This window comes from Zonotrichia leucophrys, chromosome 1, assembly GCF_028769735.1.
Source record: "Zonotrichia leucophrys gambelii isolate GWCS_2022_RI chromosome 1, RI_Zleu_2.0, whole genome shotgun sequence".
Lineage (NCBI taxonomy): Eukaryota > Metazoa > Chordata > Aves > Passeriformes > Passerellidae > Zonotrichia > Zonotrichia leucophrys.
This window is the reverse complement of record NC_088169.1, coordinates 87,356,146-87,376,309: the sequence shown is the minus strand read 5'-3', so window position 1 is coordinate 87,376,309 and position 20,164 is coordinate 87,356,146. Positions and strand designations below refer to the sequence as shown.

General features: G+C 49.0%; 2 protein-coding genes across 3 annotated transcripts in view; one reads left to right on the top strand and one right to left on the bottom strand.

Annotated features, from left to right (window-relative positions):
- LOC135451525 (alpha-2-macroglobulin-like protein 1) overlaps window positions 1-18,325 on the top strand; it is a 26,479-nt gene extending 8,154 nt beyond the window's left edge. The window contains exons 11-35 of the mRNA XM_064720820.1: window positions 357-524; window positions 1,629-1,719; window positions 2,066-2,211; window positions 2,494-2,643; window positions 2,886-3,038; window positions 3,636-3,720; window positions 4,496-4,610; window positions 5,121-5,346; window positions 5,459-5,585; window positions 6,150-6,271; window positions 6,734-6,788; window positions 7,418-7,501; window positions 8,480-8,656; window positions 8,795-8,876; window positions 9,652-9,808; window positions 10,021-10,095; window positions 10,457-10,619; window positions 11,001-11,215; window positions 11,344-11,559; window positions 11,664-11,788; window positions 12,094-12,184; window positions 12,911-12,979; window positions 13,324-13,426; window positions 13,552-13,593; window positions 18,045-18,325. Coding sequence (XP_064576890.1) covers window positions 357-524; window positions 1,629-1,719; window positions 2,066-2,211; window positions 2,494-2,643; window positions 2,886-3,038; window positions 3,636-3,720; window positions 4,496-4,610; window positions 5,121-5,346; window positions 5,459-5,585; window positions 6,150-6,271; window positions 6,734-6,788; window positions 7,418-7,501; window positions 8,480-8,656; window positions 8,795-8,876; window positions 9,652-9,808; window positions 10,021-10,095; window positions 10,457-10,619; window positions 11,001-11,215; window positions 11,344-11,559; window positions 11,664-11,788; window positions 12,094-12,184; window positions 12,911-12,979; window positions 13,324-13,426; window positions 13,552-13,592 — 3,036 coding nt within the window. The 3' untranslated portion in view covers window position 13,593; window positions 18,045-18,325. The remainder of the gene's footprint in view (window positions 1-356; window positions 525-1,628; window positions 1,720-2,065; window positions 2,212-2,493; window positions 2,644-2,885; window positions 3,039-3,635; window positions 3,721-4,495; window positions 4,611-5,120; window positions 5,347-5,458; window positions 5,586-6,149; window positions 6,272-6,733; window positions 6,789-7,417; window positions 7,502-8,479; window positions 8,657-8,794; window positions 8,877-9,651; window positions 9,809-10,020; window positions 10,096-10,456; window positions 10,620-11,000; window positions 11,216-11,343; window positions 11,560-11,663; window positions 11,789-12,093; window positions 12,185-12,910; window positions 12,980-13,323; window positions 13,427-13,551; window positions 13,594-18,044) is intronic.
- The window catches only part of LOC135451509 (alpha-2-macroglobulin-like protein 1), a 25,190-nt gene continuing 18,769 nt past the window's right edge, over window positions 13,744-20,164 (bottom strand). Inside the window, exons 30-36 of one of the 2 annotated variants that reach the window (XM_064720791.1) lie at window positions 19,791-20,006; window positions 18,872-18,987; window positions 18,131-18,221; window positions 17,777-17,845; window positions 15,898-16,000; window positions 15,157-15,198; window positions 13,744-14,099 (exon numbers count right to left, since the gene is read on the bottom strand). In XM_064720791.1, the coding sequence (XP_064576861.1) occupies window positions 15,158-15,198; window positions 15,898-16,000; window positions 17,777-17,845; window positions 18,131-18,221; window positions 18,872-18,987; window positions 19,791-20,006 (636 nt within the window). In that variant the 3' untranslated portion in view covers window positions 13,744-14,099; window position 15,157. Of the gene's footprint in view, window positions 14,100-15,156; window positions 15,199-15,897; window positions 16,001-17,776; window positions 17,846-18,130; window positions 18,222-18,871; window positions 18,988-19,790; window positions 20,007-20,164 lie in introns of those variants that run through there. The other variant, XR_010441350.1, reaches the window with a different exon arrangement.

Genomic DNA, 20,164 nt, shown 5'->3' with positions numbered 1-20,164 from the left:
CAGCTGCTGCATTTCAGGTTCCCTCTTGTGTTTGCACCTCCAGGGTCTGCTGAGAGCAATGAGCGGTGTCTCAGCAGGGATGCTGGGATGCAATGATGTCTCAGCTGTAGGCTAGGAGAGAAACTCCTCATGTTCTAGCCACACACACCTTTTGGAGCAGACAGATCTGAACCATGCTCAGCTTCACATCAGAGATGAGGGAGTTGTGCGATTCTCCTGTCTTGTTGGGGCCAGACCAAAGTCTGTAGGTGACCTACACAGGAAGGTCTATGCTTGTCAGAGATAGGAAGGTTTTGGGTATGACTTTGGAAGAAATATCTGACTTTGGCTTTCCTGCCTCACCCTGTTGTCGCCAGATTAAGGTTCAGGATCACTATGGAACTGGTATGAAGAACAGGAAAGTTTATCTTGTGATAAGGTTGATGAGGCGTCGATTTATCAAAACGTACATCACAGATGACAGTGGAATAGCATCGTTCAACCTCGACACTACTGCCTGGAACAGCTCATCAGTCTCTCTGGAGGTAAACACCACCTCTGCATATGGGACAGTGAGAGTCCTTGAGCTCTCCCTGTGCTCCCCCCTCCTGCCCTGCAGCCACGCTGCCAGCTCAGGCCTGGGCTCACCACGCAGCTCTGCACAGAGCCAGCTGGAAGGCACCAAGCCAACAGCCTTTCCAAACCAAGCTGATGGCAGCCTAACAAAGCACTGAAGCATAAACTCCTCATTTCTGTGTGTCTCTGTGCCCTTCCAGGGGAGGTTCACACTGGAGGAGCTCATGCGCACTGCTCGAAGGCCTGACTTCCCTTACACGAACGCTTACCATCACCTGCAGCCCTTCCATGTCACAACCAAGAGCTTCCTGGACATACACCCACCCACGGAAACACTGCCCTGTGGGCTGAAGCACAATGTCCAGGTGACCTTCACACTCAGCAGGGATGACCTGGGAGAAGACACCAGCCGTATAAGTTTTGCATATTATGTGAGTAAGGGTAGTAGACTACCTGGGGGGAAAGGCTGCACTGACAGGACCAGACCTCAGTGGAAAGCTGAGGATATAATTTAGGTCATCCCTGGAGGGATGACAGCTAAACCTTATTCTCAGGGGACTGGGTGAATGCTACATCTGGTAGGGCTCAGCCTGGCCACACTGTTATCCTGGTGCTGGGGTTTCAGTCACCTCCATGAATAGGAGGAGGTTTCTGTCTTTGTAACCCATCACCCCCTTAGCCTCTGCCAAGGCTGCAACTGGAAAATTATTCTCCCTTTAAAACAGGTGGGGTATTCCTTTTCCACTTTGGTTATCAAATAGCTGCTCAGTGGATTTTGGTCTGTCCTAGAGGCCAGCCTACCAGAGAAGAAGCACTTTAGTTATCACTCACCAATCTGCAGTGAGCCCACTACCCATACATTGTCCTCACTGAACAGACTAGACCAGAGACTCCTGTGTTAAAGCCTGTCCTCCCACCTGTGATGTCTGCAAATCTCCTCAAGTCTGTGGATTGTACCCACAGTTAATTCTGGGGCTTTATTTCGCTTTTGAGAACCAGAGGCATGTAGGTAAGTGTGGATGCACTCTGGTGGCAAACAGCAGTCTGCTCATCCCATGTCCCTCTTCCTGCAGGTCACTGGCAAGTCTGGAATTGTTGTCAGGGGCCAGAGGAATATCCAGATGGGGAAACTGAACAGTAAGTCATGGCAGGGAAGTGGAAATGGTTGCACCTCGTTGGTTTCTAGGTTGGACATGAGAATTGCCAGAGTTTCTCCCAGATTCCCTCAATCTATAGGTCTGGAGAAGTCAGCAAACAGGACAGAGGGAGGCTGAAGAAGCAATTGTGTCAAATGTGAAAGAGAGTAAAAAGACAGAATGAAACAATGATGGGAAGAGAGACTGGGAGGATGTAGGGGAAGATGGAATACATAGGGTCAGAGAATGGAGGGAGAGGGCAGACAGTGCAGCAGCACGAATTGGTTTGACATTTTGAGATTATATGGCACAAAAAGAAGGGAAGAAGGAGGTCTTGGTGGGCCTATGGTGAAAATCTGCCTTTCCTTCTTCAGTGTTGAAGGGCTCGTTCTCCATCCCTTTGACCTTCACTGCCGACTTGTCCCCATCACCTTCCTTAGTGGTGTACGCAATCTTCCCCAACGGAGGGGTCACAGCTGACAGCATCCGCTTGGATGTTGCCTTGTGCTTCCAAAACCAGGTGAGACTCACCTCTGTGGCTGGGGGAGAGCTGATGAGCAGGAGTCAGGAGGCTTGAGGGAAGGAGACCCTCAGATCCTTCCAAGAGAGAACTGGGCAGAAGAGATGGAAGGTGTGTCTGCAGCACAGTGCCCAGAGACCAGGAAAGCTTCAGCAGTGACTTCTGATAGCAGTGGCTGAGCAAGGGAGATGCCAGTCTTCTTCTTTCTGCCTGTGCCATCTATCTGTCATCTTCCTCACATCTCTTTCTTTTTCATATTCCTTTCCTGGTGTGTTGTTCCAGGTCAAAGTAGGATTCCCAGGTAAAGAAGCCCAGGCAGGGTCAGCAGTGCAGCTCCAGCTGCAGGCAGCACCTGGCTCCCTGTGTGCATTCCAGGCAGTGGATGAAAACATGTTCTCCACCAGACCAGACCATGAGCTGACCAGCCAAATGGTGAGTGTCAGTGCAACCAGGCAAAACCTCAGGAGTGATGGATGAGCTGGGCGAGGCATGCAGGGGCTGTGGCAAGGGGAGCCGGGGGCCAATGAATGAGGAGGTTCTGTGTGTGAAGGAGAAAGCAGGGATTTCCTGGGAAGAAGGACAGGAACTGATGTGCATGCTAGGGGAGGATGGAGTGAAGCATCTGGAGGTATCTGCTCCTTGCCCAATCCTTCCCTGCCTGTGAGTTTGCCTAGGTCTATGGTTTGTTCCCTGCTGCCTACCAACGTGGATACCCTGCCCAAGTAGAAGAGCATTCAGATCGCTGTGCGCAGCCTCAGTCCTTGTCGTCTCTGCTACAAGGAAGGCCACAACATTCCTTTCAGCCTGACATCTTCAACCTCTTCCGGGTAATCACCTCATGATGTTTTCCAGAGCTGTTGTAATTATGAACATCAGAGATATTTTCTCCCCAAGCAGTCTGAGAGGGCTTTTCCTCCTCTAGACTGACCCTGCTGTCTGCCCTGACTGGACTGTGTTGTCTCAAAAGGTGTACAACCCCATTGAGTAGGAATATCCGTATTTCCCTCCACATGTGCACAAAGCAAGGTGGTGAAATCCTGGATCATCAAACTCCTTTTTTTTTACTTGAATGGGAATGAGGAATGCGGAATGAGTTCCTTGGCTGTGTACTGTTAGTCAACAGTGTTAGAGAAAAGAGAGACAGGGAGCAATCCCAAGCATTAGACCATGGGTTGTTGCCATGGCTTAGTTGTTAGCTGCTTTTTGCCACTACTTTGGGCAGGTCCCAGGCAGACCTCTCGGTGTCTTAAGGGCAGATCTCCTTCATGCTTCCCTCAGCACTGTCTTCTTGGGCCAGTGCTGCTCTGGGCTGCCTAGGCACTGCATTGTCTCTGTTTTTCCAGAGTAATTTGAAGAGCAGCAGTCAGTCTTCCCCACTCACAGATGCTTTTTTGCCTCCCCTGCCCTTCCTTTTTTCCCAATAGAACATGGGACTGAAAGTCTTCTCAAACCTTGTAATCAAGAAGCCCTCTCAATGCTCCCGTCGGATGGATAGGAAGCCAATCACAGGTGAGCTGCACTTTGAGCCTACCTGGGACATGAGATCTTTGGGGTTTGTTGGTGGTGGATATTGTCTCTCTTAAGAGTACTGGGTGCTGCTGCCACAGTCCACCAGACTTAGTAGGAGTGACCCAGTCCCCATAAAAAAGGGCTCTGAAGAACATCACTACCTGGATGTTCCCTGACACTAAAGGATGACACTCCCTTTCCTCACAGACAAACCCAAGCAGGGCCCAGGATCTGTTTCCCAGTGTCTATTCCCATTCCTCAGGCTGTACTAAGATCCAGCTTCTGTCCCCATCTGTAGCCACAGAGACAGCCTCATGTTCTTCCTCTGTGTCTCAGTTTGCACTTGATAACTGTACTAAGCTGGCTCGTGTGCCTGCCTCTATTTAAACCATTGCTTGGTGTGGAATGTGAGCTTTGTGCAGCAAGCAAACAGTTCTAGTACTCACAGAATTATAGAAGTGTTGGTTAAAATGGCTCTCTGGAGGTTCTCAGTCTCTTAAGCAAAATCTCTGGGTCAGCTCAGGAAAGGACTTTGTCTAACCAAGTCTTGGAAACCCTGCAATCAGCTCACTACAAGTTGTTTCTCCTGCTATCACTCATATCCTTAATTTCTAATTCTCCCATGAAGTCAGTCCAGTCCCTTGTGCTTTCCTCTGTCAGACTCTCCCATGTCTCTCTTACTGCTTGCTTTGCCTCCAGCCCCACTGCAAGACTGTCTATGGTTGGCAGGATTCACCTCTCCCACTCTGGTGGGATTCCTTACTCTTTCCTTCAGGGGTGCCTTCTACAGAAGACCAAAGAATCAATGAGGAACAACCCCAATTTACAACTCACAGAAGATCTCACCACTATTTCCCTGAAACTTGGATCTGGAATCTGTACTCTGTTGGGTAAATGATTTCTGACTTTACAAATGGACAGAAGAATGACCCTTTGCTGTAGAGACTTGGCTGCCTTAAATTTGTGTAAAAGAGGTGCAAAGAGACCTCTGCATGCAAATTATGGGGCTCTTCCCTGCATTTGTAGAGTGTCAAACTAGTAGACTTTGAGGTGCAGAACTGAAGTGTACACAGATTTAAGGAATAGGAGTACACTTCCACACCAAACCACCATGAATGTACCGAGCTGGAATGCTTGGGCAGTGTCTTGCTCAGAAGAAGGACATAAAGCCTTTACTGATGGCATTTAAAGAGGGTTTATGGCTCTGGGGAAAAAAATTGCTGAGAACTGCCTTGCTGTGAGCCACTGGAGCAAAAGTTATTGGCAATACAGCAGAAGTTGATCCAAGCATGAGGACCTGTGTCACCTCCCTTAGCAGGGCCATGAGCACTCCTCATTGCACCTCCTTCCCTCTCCCATAGCAGATGAATCTCTTCAGGCAAGTTCTCTCTTCCTCCCAGCTCCAATGGCAGCAGGAATGTCTCAGTCACAGCACCTGCTGCTGCTGTACAGTGGAAAGTCAAGATGTTCTGCTTGGCTGGGAGGGGGTTTGGCCTTGCCCCAGCCATGAGCCTCAGAACAGTTCAGCCCTTCTTTGTGGACGTGACACTGCCATATTCCGTCATCCGTGGAGAGACCTTCCTGATGAAAGCCACTGTCTTCAGCTACCTGCAGCAGTGCATGCAGGTGTGTCACTGTGTGGGACAGGCCTACTCTGGCCTCCAGTTTCAGAGCTCATGGTGCCAAGCCATCTCACCTGAGCTGCCCAGTCACTCACCTGCATCTGTCATTCCTGCAGATCCAGGTGGCCCTGGCTAAATCCTCAGACTTCCAGGTGGAGCCATGTCTGACTTGCAGGGACAAGGAGTGTCTGTGTGCAGAGGAGTCCAAGACCTTCATGTGGAATGTGACAGCAGTCCAACTGGGTATGGCAGCAAAAAGGGACTGGTGATGGGGAACCCTAAAACTGAAAGAGTGTGGGAGGCCCAGAGAAGTTGGCAGAGCCAGGTCTCCTCTGGATCATGGAGTGTGTCCTTAATGGTGCAAACATGCAATCCATTATGTTTGCTTTCTTTCTCTCTTCTTAGACAGACTCACCAGAGAGGGCAGAAACTCCTGAAGAGAGGGCTGTGGGGCCAGTTGGGGAGGAGAAGGCTGTGTGGATGTGGGTGGGGGAATTTTGTATTGCTGGTCCTGTGCTTCCTATGCAATGGGAAGGGCATGCTGGGCTCTGAGGGCTGCTGGACCCTCTGTTGTTCAAGTCATATTGCAGTGCAGTGAAGTCACTGCTGGTGAGATGTTACTGAGTTTCCTCATGCTCAGGGTGTCTAAACAAGCTGTCAGCACTGGCTGGCTCACCTTTACTGGCCAAACCACCGAGGCCATGAAGACCAACAACCCAAAGCATTTCAGGTCACTATGGGTTAAAGACAGTTTACTCCATTTGGCCGCAGGTATAAGAAAAGGACTCTGTTGAATTTATTTGCTAGGGACTCTGAACATCTCAGTGAGGACAGAGGTGCTGGACCCCACATCACGGTGTGGGGGCAGGAAGACCTTGCCAGCTGCTGTGAGGGGGAGGCACACACTGACCAAACACTTGCTGGTCCAGGTCAGTACAAGAACAGCCTCATTTCTATCTATCATATCCCTGCCCAAGGGGGAAGGCAGCCTGAGGTGGGCTAAATAGTTTCATCACCTCAGATTTTGGCCAGCAATAGTATACCAAAGCTGTGTCTTAGGTCACTTTATTTCTCCTAGGACCTAGCCAAGCCTGTTCTTGCAGGGCTCTTTCTTGAGCTGCATTCCCATGTCTGTGTTCTCCCTGTACCTTTCCCTGCTTTTATGCTGTACCTGAGCTTTTGTATGTGCTCACTGGCCAGAGAGCCCTGTTCCTCGGGCAAACTCTTGATCCTTTGAGCAGTGAAGCAGGCAGACCTGCCAAAAAGGAGGAGGGTGGAGTCCCTGACCTCTGAATTCAGACTTGAACTTTCTCTGAAATGTTGGTGTCATTTGGGAATTTTATGTGTATTTTTGTTTCTCCTGTCCCACGTGCATGTTTCTGCCCTGGCAGCCAGAGGGTGTGTTAGTGGAGAAGTCCTACAGCTCCCTTCTGTGCCCAAGAGGAGGTATGTGCCTGAGACGAGGTATGTGCACAGCCTCAATTGGCTTCTGCGGCCTGAAATAAGTACACCCGAAAGTAGAACTAAACTGTGGGAGGGCTCATGACAGAATGTTTTGAAATTATTTTTCACATAGGAAATTTCACTTCCTATCAGCCATGAATGAATAAGAAATATTACTCCCACATGCGCTGTCCTACATGTATTTGCTGCTGAGTATAAGTGGCAAAATCCTGCTCTGTAGTCTCCTTCCCATAGTGCGACTCTGAGATGTTCCTGGGGCTTGAGGAACACCAGTGAGAGGTGCTCCAACCCTCCCACCCCAGCCCTGCAGCACTGTGCATCTTGCCAGGATGTCCTCCCTTGAGTGATTTCCAGCTGTGATTCATGTGAGCCTCCTGAAGTGCAGTGAATTGAGCTGAAGTGAAGCTTGGTGGGCCCTTGTCCCCACCAGCAGCTCTCATGTATGGCCTAATCTGAAAAGATCCCAGGCAATGCACTCGGTGCAAAGACCAGGACAGTCAGTGTGAGCAGGATGTAGGCAGTGTCCCACTTAGCTGGGCCAGTCTTGTCTCTCCAGTTAGGGGCTTTTGGCTTGGTTTCTCATGCTACACCTTTTATCCTGCTGTTATCAGGAAACGTGGCTGAAGAACCCGTGTCCCTTCGCCTCCCTGACAATGTAGTCAAGGCTTCTGCCAGGGCTTCCATTTCCATCACAGGTGAGTGACTTCTACTGCGGGCTCACAGACTGCTGGTCTATGTCAGGGCAAGGCTTAACTTGGTGCCAGAGGATCCACTTGACATGAAACTGCCCAAAAGAGAGGATGCTGTGTTTCTATTCCCTGTAAACACCAAGCTTTCAGATTTTTGGCTTTAATGGAAGAGTAATCTGCACAGGAGAATAATCCTTCTTTTTCTAGCTAGGATCTTGGAGCAGAGACTTTGGACCTTGGCTATTTCTGTGTAGATACAAATGGTAAAGCTCAAAACCATGCTACAGCAGAAGCTCCTGGAGAGAAGAAATCTTTCTTAGCATTATAAAGTTGCAAATGAGCACTTTGGAGAGGGTACTGGGACTGGCCATACCTACCATTAAATACATCTATTTGTTTTGCTGGCCAGACTGGTATGAAGCCAGGCCTGGCATAAGTAGCCATGAATACTGTGCAACAGAACCCCAACAGAGGAAAACACAAGGCTTTTCTGACTGGCTGGAGGATGTATGGACACCCTCACACCATCTGACTAGCACCCCTGCTGGCTTCTTCACTTCATTTTCATGCTTGACATATGGTCGGGTAGAACAGGCCTGGCTAAAGACCTGGCATTTCAGCCTTTCCCTGAGTGCTGTTACATTTGCTTGTCTATATGACAAGCATTTTTGCTTGTCTATATGAGCAGGTGCAGCTTGCTGACAGCCCTTTACAAACAGCATTTGTTATAGCTGGAGCTCTTCAGAATGCAAAAGCTGATAAGGGGAACTCATCTTCAGGGACTCCATAGAGTTGTCATGATGCCAAGCTGGAAGGAGGCAAAACAGTCACCACTTTCCATCTTGCACTCAGTTGTTTACTTCTCTTTCCTCCTTTCTCCGGTGCTTTCCCCCTGCTGAGATAATGCACTGTTACCCCTTGCCTGGCTGAAAAGGCACCTCAAATAATATTTACACTTTCTTTGTTTTTTGCCCCCTTGGATAGGTGACCTCATGGGGTTGGCACTGCAGAACCTGGACCACCTGGTGCAGCTGCCCCACGGCTGTGGGGAGCAGAACATGGTGCTGTTTGCCCCCGTTGTCTATGTGCTGCAGTACCTGGAGAAGACGAGGCAGCTGAGCCCTGAGATCAAGGCCAGGGCAGCAGGATTCCTGCGCAATGGTGAGTGCAACAGAGCCACCCTGTCCCTCTGCCTTCCCTGTGTCCAGCACACCAGGAACTCTTACCCTTCACCCATTCTGTCAGCACTGTCCCCTCTGTGTTACTGTGCCACATTAATCACTGTTCCCATCTCCCCAGGGTATCAGAGACAACTTCTGTACAAGCACAGGGATGGCTCCTACAGCTTCTTTGGGCAGAAGGATGGAGAAGGAAACACTTGGTAAGCACTGCAAACATCCCTCACTTCTGATATTTCCTGTCTGGGTTAGAGCACCTCATGGATCTGAGGAAGCTGACAAGATATTCCTTCTCTGGGATGGAGACAGAAGGAACTCTCTGACAGGGACAGTCTGCGGCACTTGAGCCACTAGAAAAAGCAGTCAGGCAGGGCAGCAGAGTTTTTGGGAAAGTAGAACAGCAAAGATATGGTCCCAGGGAATGAAAGGTCTTTTTTGTTGTCTCTATGTCCCTGCTGTTGGCCCACAGACAACATCAGGTCATGCTACTGGTGACCTGGCAGCCAAGAGGGGTACACGTCTGGAAAAAAAATCAGGTGAGATCTATAAAAAATCCTCTCCTCAGTGAGTGGAGGGGAGCTGCCTTGGCACAACTTACACCTATCATGCTTGGCTAAGATGAATGGAGAAAGGAAGGGAGGAAGAAAAGGGAGAATTCCAGACTGTCTCAGTGATTTGGAGGACATGAAGTGGAACAGGTAAAAGTAGAAGGAGTGGGAGGGTGAAATTACTGGGTAAAGTACTAAGTAGTATGCAAGTAATATATCTGTGGAGACAGAAGCAGGGAGAGGAGCCATTGGGGTGAGTCCTGTTGACCATTTCCACTTTTAGATTGACTTTCTTTTTGAAAATTACTCTTTTTTTGCACCCCCACTATGTCACTAGTTCAGAGGCAAGTGCCAGGAGACCTCTGACTTTCTCTTTGCTTTTTTTCTTTGTTTGTTTGCCTCTTTTTCTCACAACTCATCCTCTTCCTAGGTTGACAGCTTTTGTACTCAAGAATTTTGGCCAAGCCAGAAAATACATCTACGTAGATGACAAGAGCATCCAGGATGCCCTGCGCTGGCTAGAGCAAAACCAGCTCCCCAGTGGCTGCTTTGCCACCAAAGGGAACTTTTTCCACTCCTCCCTAAAGGTAATGGTGGGCCAGGGCAGGTAGCATGGCTGGGGAATGCCTGGAGAGATTTTTGACAGCAGAAGATTGTGGGATCCCAAAGGATCCTAGAAAGTCATTCTGCAACCTGTGCAAGCCCTAAAGAGAGGGAAAACATGAGAGGAATGCTTTTCCTTCTGAGGAGTGGGCCTTCCTAACACCCTGTAAGAGTGAAAGATGTGTTCCCCTCACAGGGCAGCATGGATGATGAAGTCTCTCTGGGGGCCTATGTCGCTGCAGCACTGCTGGAGATGGGTCTGCCCCTGCAGGTGAGCACACTCAGCTCCCTCCTGCTCCCTCCTGCTCTCCTGGACACCACCACGGGGGTGTGCCAGCTGGTGATTCTGGTCTTCTCCAGGCCATGAACTGGGAGGGAGCTTCTGGGAATGAGTCAAGGTTTGGTCAAATGAAGTCATTCCTCAAAATAGCCAGTGTTGTGAAACTGGCCTGATGCAATATAGTGCTTGGTGGGAATAGCTCCCAGTGCACATCAGGGCTGCATGCCTGTTTTCTGAAACAGTCTGCAAATTATTTGTTTTCTTTGGAGCTATGTTGGGAAGACATAGTGTGGCTCCTAGCCCCCTATTTCACCCCTGTCAGAGTTTGGCACGTTGTCTTCTCCCAACACAGGCCAAGCTGATGCAGACTACTCTCCGCTGCCTGCAGAAGGTGGTTCACAACATCACCAACATCTACACAGAAGCCTTGCTGGCCTATGCTTTTGCCCTGGCTGGGGACTATGAGACAACCCAGGAGCTGCTGTACAAACTGGAGGAACAGGCCATCAAATCAGGTGCTGCCTGCTGGGATTCTGGACCAATGTGTGCCCAGATACAGCAGTTGAAAATTATACATGTATTTACAGATACTCCTTGTATTTGTGCAGTAACTGCATTGTGTTACTGAAAATACAATAAGGTACTTCACAAACTGTGAGAATGACTTAGAAATAGTTTCCTCAGACTGGAGGATTTCAAGATCCCTTTGAGGGAGGAGGTAGAAGTCTGTCAGCTAAAATGAGGTGAAGCCTTAGAGAATAAATTCAAGAAAGCAATCCTGGCCTGAGTATAGGGAATGTACTGAAGGAGACCTGAAAGCACTGTGGGATTTGTTTCCTCTGAAAACCAAATTATGCCCTCCCTCAATAGCCTTCATAATCCTTTTCCTTCTGCAGGAGGACAAATCCACTGGAGCCCCAAGCCAAGCTCTCCAGCCTCCACAGACTTCTGGCCTGGCACGCAGTCAGTGGACATAGAGCTCACAGCCTATGTGCTCCTGGCGTACCTGTCCAAGGCCCGGGTGCACGCTGGTGACATGACAACTGCAGCTGCCATTGTGGCCTGGCTGACACGGCAGCAAAATGCCCACGGAGGCTTTGCCTCCACCCAGGTAACAGCAGCTCCTGTGGAGCCTTTTATAGCCTAGCCTGGCAGCGCAAGTCCTCTCGAGGAATTCCTGTTCCAAGCCGGTGCCATTACGGCTGGTGCTTTCAGAGGAGCCTGTTTCTCCCTCTGCAGGACACGGCTGTTGCCTTGCAAGCCTTAGCGAAGTACGCAGCGAGGGCGTTCAGCACCTCGGGGCAGGCCGTGCTGAGGGTGCGCTCCCAGAGGGCCTTTGGGAAGGCGTTCCCGGTGAGCCGGCAGAGGCGGCTGCTGGTGCAGCAGGCGGCCCTGGTGGAGATCCCGGGGCAGCTCCTGCTGCAGGCCCACGGCAGCGGCTGCGTCTTGGCTCAGGTGAGCAGGTGGGATGAGCGTGGGGAAGGGAGGACTCTGCCGCTTTTCTCCTGCATGAGATCATGCCTGGCCTGTGTTTTCTGCTTCTGGCGCTTATCGTGCAGACAGTGCTGAGGTACCACGAGCTTTCCCCACGGACTCCCGTGACCTTCACGCTGCGTGTCAGCACGGAGCTGAACAACTGCAGCCAGGCGAACCCGCGCCTCCTCACCGTCCGCATCCTCACCAGGTGACTCCAAGGGCTGCTTCCTGTGCCAGCAAGATGGAGTGAGCTTGGGGACTGCAGCCAGGAGGGTCTCAGGGCTCAGATGGAGAGACCCGGCCCTTGGGGTGAACAGGACGGAGGGAGAATTGGACAGCTGGAAGGCTTGGAGGGGAAGGTGCTGGCTAACTCCTGTGAGAGGGAGCAGTCATGCTGCCATGTCCCAGTCCCAGATGGGACACCTGGCTCAGGGCATGGTGCTGGAGGGAAGAGGGGCTGGGAGGGCACTGTCCTCACATAGTCAGACCCTCTGTCTGCTTTTTCTTCTCCAGCTACATCGGGAGCAGAGTCACATCCAACATGGTGATCATAGAGGTCTCCCTGCTATCTGGATTCATCGTGACTTCCAGATCCAGAATGTTGGTAAGAACTTTACAATAAGAAAACCCAGTTGTGGTAAATGGATCCTGCCTGCTTACTCCTGTTGAGAATTGTTCGTTTCGGGCCAGGCAGTAGCTAAATTTGTAGCTAATTTTGGTGCAATTGCAACCTTTGCTGTTGCAATTGCACCAAAACTTCTTGTTTTCCTACAGCCCCCACAAGGGAGATCAGAGGTGGTTCAGCTTCTCCCACTGGCAGTATTTGGACTTGGGCCAGAAACAAAGTGTACTGCTGGGTGTGCTGACACCAGGATCTGTTTGTCAGAAAGTCTAAGACAGGATTTCTCAGAGATACTCTAGCTCTAGCTAAAAAGATTATTTTGTTTTCCAATTAAATAAAAAATTAAATCACAGCCCTCATGCAGGTCTTTAAAAGCAGTCGAACACTCAGTGAGATGAAATAAGGACCTCTACTGGTGCCTGCACCCATCTGCTCACCAACATATCAGTCATATGTACTACCCACACAGCCTTTGGTCTTCAGAGGGGGAGATTTCTCGGCTCTGGGCAGGGTCAGTGGGGTTCACACATGAGATGCTCACAAGGGATGTCCAAGAGAGACTAGCAAAGACATAACCACTGAAAAATGCACAGTTCCACATAGAGTCCAGCTCTATACCTTCCCTCTATAAAACACTGGCTCCCTCAGGTCAGGAATCCCTAAGAAAAATGCTCACAAATTTCATTCCGTTGTTGTTTCCTATCCTAGCTGGAGAACAGAACCATTGTTAAGAAAATAGAAGTGAAAGCTAATGTGGTCTACATTTATCTGGAGAAGGTAAGTGAGAACAAAAGCATTTGGTGAGAGCAAAAGGTCAGAGGACAAGGAGCTGTGTGAGAAGCCTGAGGCTGGTCTAGGTAAGAAAAGAGTACTGGTAGAATTGGGGACAGAGGAAGTTGGCCCAATTTCATTGTCATTGGATTAGAATATTCCTACACAATATTGTGAAAATTCCTAGCACAATATTGTGTGCTATCCCTCACACAACACTCCATTTTAAAGTCTAGAATCTCTAATGGATTGGAGAAATGCAGTGCAGGAAAACCTTCAAATCAGGGAAGATGAAGATGCTGTGACTTCTTTCTCCCCATTCGTTGCTAATTTCCTTCCATCTCCACTAGCTCAATGATGAATCTCAGACTTTCACTCTGCAACTGGAACAAGTAATTCAGGTGAAGAACCTGAAACCAGCCAGCATCAAAATTTATGATTACTACCAGCCAGGTGGGTGCAGATTTCCTATTATTTGGGGGTGGGGAGGTGGGTTCCTGATTCTCTGGCTGGAAAGAGACATGCAGCCTTCTCTGTGTGCATCCATGTGTAATCACTTTCCTCATTTCCTTTTGCAGAGGAGCGAGCCTTGGCTGAATACAGGGCTGTCTGTAGTTGAGGTAGGCAGCAAGTTCCCATGTATTATCAACAGTGGCATCAGGAAATGGTGGGTCTTGGGCAGGAAACATGGAATATAAGCAAAGACAGGAAGGGGAATGGTAAGCAGTGGGGAATATGTACCCAGCTAGAAACATGAAGTATCTGTTTCTAGGTCTATGGATCAGGTTATTTTAATGCTCTATCTCCTCCCGTGCAGGTCTGCACCTGGAGGGGCAGAATTTTGTACATGAGCAGAAGTAGAGAATTTATTTTTCCCAGCTGCTCTTAAATGCAATTTTCCTGGCTTGGGAGAAAAACAGTAAACCTGAATAATCATTCAATCAGATAATTCTAGTCTTCTACTTTTAATAAGATGCCACACACAGTCTGAGCCTTCCAGGAACTAACTGCTCAGCAGGAAATTCCAAGCATTTTCTCTTTTCTTCGTATCTCCATGAGGTGACAGTTGGCAGGGGTGGCAAAGGACTGATGGGAGAGTCTGCAGAGGAGGGATCTATCCTTGTTCCTGTGAAGACAATAGAGGGCAAAAAAAAAAAAAAAAAAAGAGTTCATGAAGTATTAAAACTAACCACTGGGAACTTAGGGGCCTTTTTTGTACCTTGTGACTGAATGGCACTGTCAGGCCAATAAGGACAGAGCTCTTATCACCCAGAGGGTGTTTGGGCACTGGAACGGGTTTCCCTGGGAAGCAGTCACAGCACCAAAACGGATGGAGTTCAAGAAGCATTTGGACAATGCTGTGAGGCACATGGTGTGACTCTTGGGGCTGTCCTGTGCAGGGACAGGAGCTGGGTGATCCCTGTGGGTCCCTTCCACCTCAGAATGTTTTATGACCGAAGATTCTCTCTCACTTTATCCATACAAAGCTTATGTCACAATCTCTGGGTAGGGTGTGGAGGCTGTGGCAGACATCCCAGGACAGGGCTCTGTGCCTCCCTACAGGTGATTCATGCAGCAGGTGGTTTTCCCTTTCTTGTGGGCTGTGGGCAGGAAAGCACACAGGTGCAAGTGAAAGTTTAGAGTAGGGGCAGGCATTGGTCAAGCTTAAGCTTTGTCTTTGCTCAGCCTGGAAAGAGGATGGGCAGGTGTCCATTCCCTAGTGTGGATCAGAAGCCAGGCTGAGATGGCGAAAGGCTTGGCACTGAAACCTGGCCTGGCCCTGCAGTAAAGATTAGCATGGCACGCTGTGTGCACAGGGCTGAAGGGATGTGAAACTACAGGGAAAGTGCCAGAAAGGGAACTGTGGTGGCTTGAATAAAGTGTATTTGATGCAAAGGGCCAGGACTGGTGACAGTACTTGGTACATGCAGTCCTTGTTTTCTTGAACATATCTCCAGCTTTGTCATGATCTTGTCACATCAAATCATCTACTTCAGTTCTCTTCCCTCAGTTTAACCACTGGGGTACAGGAACTCACCCTTACTTGGCATTGCAAATTGCTTTCTACCCTGGACCTGCAGTCTGGCAAGTTCCTTGAGCAAGGGCCTTTGCCTGCATCTCCCTCCCCTTCCATATTCTTCAGGACCGTGCCTGTGATAACAAAAGAGGTGTTGGGCCCTCACCTCACTTGCATGGAACACTGTAGCTCATCACTGCAGTTTCTTCTGAAAGACAAGAAAGAAAGTACTGGTGAGACACACTGTCAAAAACCCACAAAAGCAATCCAGCATTGAGCCACTGTTCCTAGGAGAGGTGTTCCCTCCGTTTACAGGCTATAACTCCCCTCCATGTGACATGTGAAACCACTGGTGTGTGCCCCTGACTCTGCAGCTGGTCAGGATTCACCCAAGGCAGGAGGCTGCAAGTCCCAAAGAGTTCCATCACAGTTATGAATGCTATGCAGTTATGAATGCTTCACTTTCTGAAGGAATAGCAATCCCTGACATATTTCTAGCTTTTCTTCCCACTAGGAACCTCACAGAACGGAGGACAAGCTAGTTTTGGTTTTATTCTCCTAATGGGGCCCTTTCTCTTCTGAGTCATCCTCCCAGTGTGGTCCCTCTGCTTTTTCTGTCTCCCACAAAGCAAGTGCTCAAAAGCACAGCTCCTGCCTCCACTCTTGTTGGGAGAGCCAGACCCTCAGTGGTTCTACACACCAGCTTCAGGCCTGCAAGTTCTGGAGCCAGAGGGAGGAGGACCTACCATTTTGAGCCCTAACAGGTTAAGTTCGTGCCTAGAGAGCTTCTAAGGGACAGTCAGATAACAAGGTGAGAGATGGTATTGTCTTAGACTCAACAAAATTCAGAAATTGTCTTTCCCGAAGTACATTTGGGTGGTTTTTGCAGTACAGCATCTGAGCTCACCTGGCATATAGTAATCATAGATCTTGATATTGGCTGGTTTATGATCCTTCACTTGCATGTCCTGCTCCACCAGGAAAGTGTAGGTTTGAGGCTGTCTAGTCAGCTAAAACCAAAAAATGCAAGGATTAAAAACAGAAAGGGACAGAAAAATCCTGTAAGACAACCCCTTTCACCTACTTGCACTCAGGCTCTGTAGATACCTCACCACTGTAACACATCTGTTCTGCTTTCTAGTCCATCTCTGAAATATCTTTTACTTCCCATTCTGTGACTTTTTGGTCACCAAATTTAACTCAGCTCATGGGGAACATAAAAAACCTGCAGAGTCAGTGTGCACTACCTATATGGTGTGCTAGTGTTCCCCACCAATCCCACCTTCCCATCCAGCTCTGCTCTGAGCTCTTTCATGCACCTGGCCTCAGTGGCTACTTTCTTATTCACAGTTACATCAGCTCTAATTCTGCAGTCTCACATAACCCTCATCATTAAGCAGACAAATACAAGCTGTGTAGGGTAGTAGTTACATCTGCTGTAGGGTTGTAGTTGCATGACCTGCTGTTGATTGCAGTGCACCTTGTGTTTCCTGGCAGCTTGAGCTGAAATGTTTCTCTCTATTTTCTGCTCTGTGCTTAGATGTAATGAAAGCAGCAGCTCTGCGAGCCTAATGCATCTATGTGACACTAACCCACCTCCTGTAGGGCTAGCTTAGCTCAGCCTACTGACAGAAACCAAGGTTGAAGAATCACAGAAATTCTCCTTCGAAATGCTGGAGTTTTAAATACATGCCAGGTCTCATTTCTGGTGCTGTTTAGGTATTCATGGAGCTAGAAAAAGGCTGGAGTGATTGTTAATCTGTTGATTCATGAGGCTGTGGAGCGAGCACTTTTGTTCACACAAGCATCTGGTTTAGTTTCAAAGGATCTTGGCAAAATCCATCAGCAATCTTGCATGCCCTCTGCTGCATTCAGGTTGCTTAAGAGCTTTCTAAGATTTCAGGCTTGCTTGGATTTGCTAGACGGATCTTATTGCTACTCCTGAGTCTTACTCAGGCACCATATATATGGACTATCAGTAGTCACTTAACAGTGCCAACAGATGTAGGCTTAACATGAGAGTTTGCTGTGTTTCACTCAAGTTAAGTAGCCCTGTAAGTGGCTCTACAGATGAACAACTATATGAGCCTTGCTTGGTCTTATCGTATGCAAGCTATTACAGCTCTAGAGCTCAGTCCCCAAGGGGACTGAGTGCCAGAAGCCAGCTCGCTCTCAGACCAAAGCTGCGGGACAGCCCTAGCAAGCAGGGAATATTCAGCTCTTAGTGATTAGCCAGCTCTTATGATTTCAGCTTTGCTTGCTAGGTAGCTTTTTCCCTTGGCTTGAGGCTCCAGCAGACGGTAGAGAGAGGAGAAGCAGAAGATGCTGGCTGCTCCACGAGTATGGCTTTATTGGAGGATCTGTGAAGGGTCTCAGCTCTTCTTCTTCCGACTTAGTAGGGGTACAGTATGCTACTTTTATCCCTTGGCCTAGATCCAATCCTGACCAATGGCAAAGGTGTTAGAGTGACCATAAGTGACCAATAGTAGGGTTAACACAATATTGCCTTAGATGGTATAGGGATAGGGTACAAGGCGGATATCCCTGGAGACAGGAAGCTTCTTTGCTGCTGTGTCAGCATTCTATTCTCCAAGGGGCCCTGGCTAAACCTGAGGGGTTTACTACAAACAACTGCCAACTAACACTTTTCTAGATCAGCAAATGTGGCTGCTATGCAGGAACAACAGCTCTGGACAGTTAAAATAGTAATGAAACCAGTAAACAAGAGTAAAAGCTGTCAGTCCATAGCACCTTTTAATGATGATGGTAGCCCAAATTATACTCACTTCCTCCAGGTAGAGAACGACTTGGTCAGCTTTGCTTTCAACTTTCTTCACTAAAGGCATTTTCTTTAGCTGAAAATAGGGGGAAAATATCAGAAAGGCTTTAATAAAAAGCAGAAATATTCAGGGGTGTTTGTCCTTGTGAGAGTACGGGCAAATATTTACATGGCCAGGGAAGCTGTTGATGTAGGGAAAGGCAAGATGCAGCTTGGAAGAGACTTTGAGTATAAGGATTTCTTAGAGAGAAAATAACCTGTTTCTCTGCCCACAGGAATGATCACATTTCAGCATACAGTCCTGCATGATGGACATCCATCACTGTTCCCATCCCAGCTGGACACAAATTCACAGTCTCACCTCTTCCAGTGAACCTGCCACGGGGCTGTATCCAGACAGCAGCTCCACTTGGATCAGGACCATGTTGGTGGACACACGGTTCCCTGTGTAGCTGCAGCAGGAACCCAGGGGACAGCACTAATGTTACTTTCTGAGCCATGATCTCCAGATACTCCAGCCCAGCTTTGGTACTCAGGTGGAGGAATGTGCCTTTCTTTCCAGTGTTTCTCCTTTAAGCATACCTGTTTCTACACTGTAATAAATCTTTGTGCTTCCCTTGTTCTTGCTTTTAATTGTGCCAAGGAGAAAAAGTCCCTTGGAAGCCTTATGGTATTACCTTCTTTAGGCATGGCGGGGAATATCACATCCTATGCCTGTTCTCTTGGCAGGTCTGTCCCAAAGCCAGGTGGGAGTACAGCAGAGGACAGTGGTGTGACAGCCAGGAGCAGAGTAGGGAACACTTAGGAGTAGGAGGCAGTCCCACAGGACCTTCACATCATTAGGTTTTGAGACCTAATCCCAGACAGGGGTGAGACCCAGAGACCTTGGGAGGATTGTGTGAGGGGCAGGGGACAAGGCAGGACTACAGCCTGAGCCACCCCTCTGGGGCCTTGCGCCTCTCACCCAGTTGGGGAGAGCACAGTGGGGTCACCTCAGCACTTGGACCCCAGGAGTGAAGGGGAACCCTGCCAGCAGTAGACTGGTGTGGTGCCAGAAGCCTCTCAGCACGGGGGAGGAAAGGGGCAGCTGTGTGTCTCCTACCGAGCACGGATGGTGACAGGGAAGCGCGTGGCGTCGGGCACGGCGCACTCCGTCTGCACGGACACGGCAAAGGTGGCCTCGCTCCTCTGGGGAGGGATGTGGTACCTCAGGATGGCCTGCCAGGACAGAAAGAAGCTGGGTGGCAGAGAATAGCAGGGTTTCTTTGCTGGAGAGTATTCTTGGCTAGACTCAGCTACTGTTTGCTGTCTTATATTGGTGTAGAGAAAACCACGTGGCAGAAGCAGAGGTTCTGCTGGTAGTGCACTGCTCCTGGTAGATTTCTTGGAGGAGAAGAGCTGCTCTGGCTGGATGGAGATGATCCAGATTTCATTTGGGAAGTAGATGTTACCTTCCTGCTGCATCACAGTTACCCCAGCCAGCCTTGAAAGCCAGATTCTTGCAAGTTACTACAGCAGTTAGTTTTCATGGTTGGCTAAGCAGCAAGAGTAATAGTTGCCTCCTCGAGCCAGGTCTCCTAAGCTTTTGGAGGTCTATTATTCACCCAAGACAGCTCAGCTACCGTTGGAGGCATAAAATTAGCAGGATGGCTTTGGTTGCAGTGTTGGAAACAAAAAGGTTTAATAAAAGGCAAAATAACAAAGAGAGAAAAACTGAGCCAGGTGCAAGAGGCTCCTGGTAAAACACCTCACAAAAGTGGAGTTTCTTTGTTCACTTCTATTTCTAGTAAATTGCCCAGGAAGGACTTTTTGGCTTCTCTCCAACTGGCTATCCTTAAGTTTGTGGTGAAGTCCCCTAGGCCTATGAGGTGGCTTTTTCACCTAATCGAAGAGAGAAACTTCTGGGCTTCTTTCCTTTTTGAGGGGACAAAGGATAGTTTTGTCACTCTGTCAACAGGGGGCACATTCCTGGCTTTCAAGGCTTTTCACCAGACAGAATTTTTCTTCCTGGCTGGGCTTACCTGCAGGAAAAGACACCCATGGCCCTGCACACGCAAGGTATAATCTTGGGCAATGGCTGGCAGCTCCACTGTCTGCAGCAGGAGGCGATTGCTTTTGTCTACTTGGAAGTTTTGGCTGAACCCCTTGGAAGTGAGAGAAACCTGAAGATCAGGTCTATCCTTGCTGAAGATGTTGGTTGCATACAGGGCTAGGGCTTCCAGAGCAGCAACTGTGTCCTGAGGAAAAAGAAAAACATCAGGAAAAGTGGGATTCCTGCCTCTTATGCATGCCCAGACCTTAGCCTTTTCATCCCTCATACTGCAGCCATAGCACAATAAGGGTTGAGTTTTTCCCTTTGGCTTTTAGCATGGGAATATCCATAACTCCCAGAATC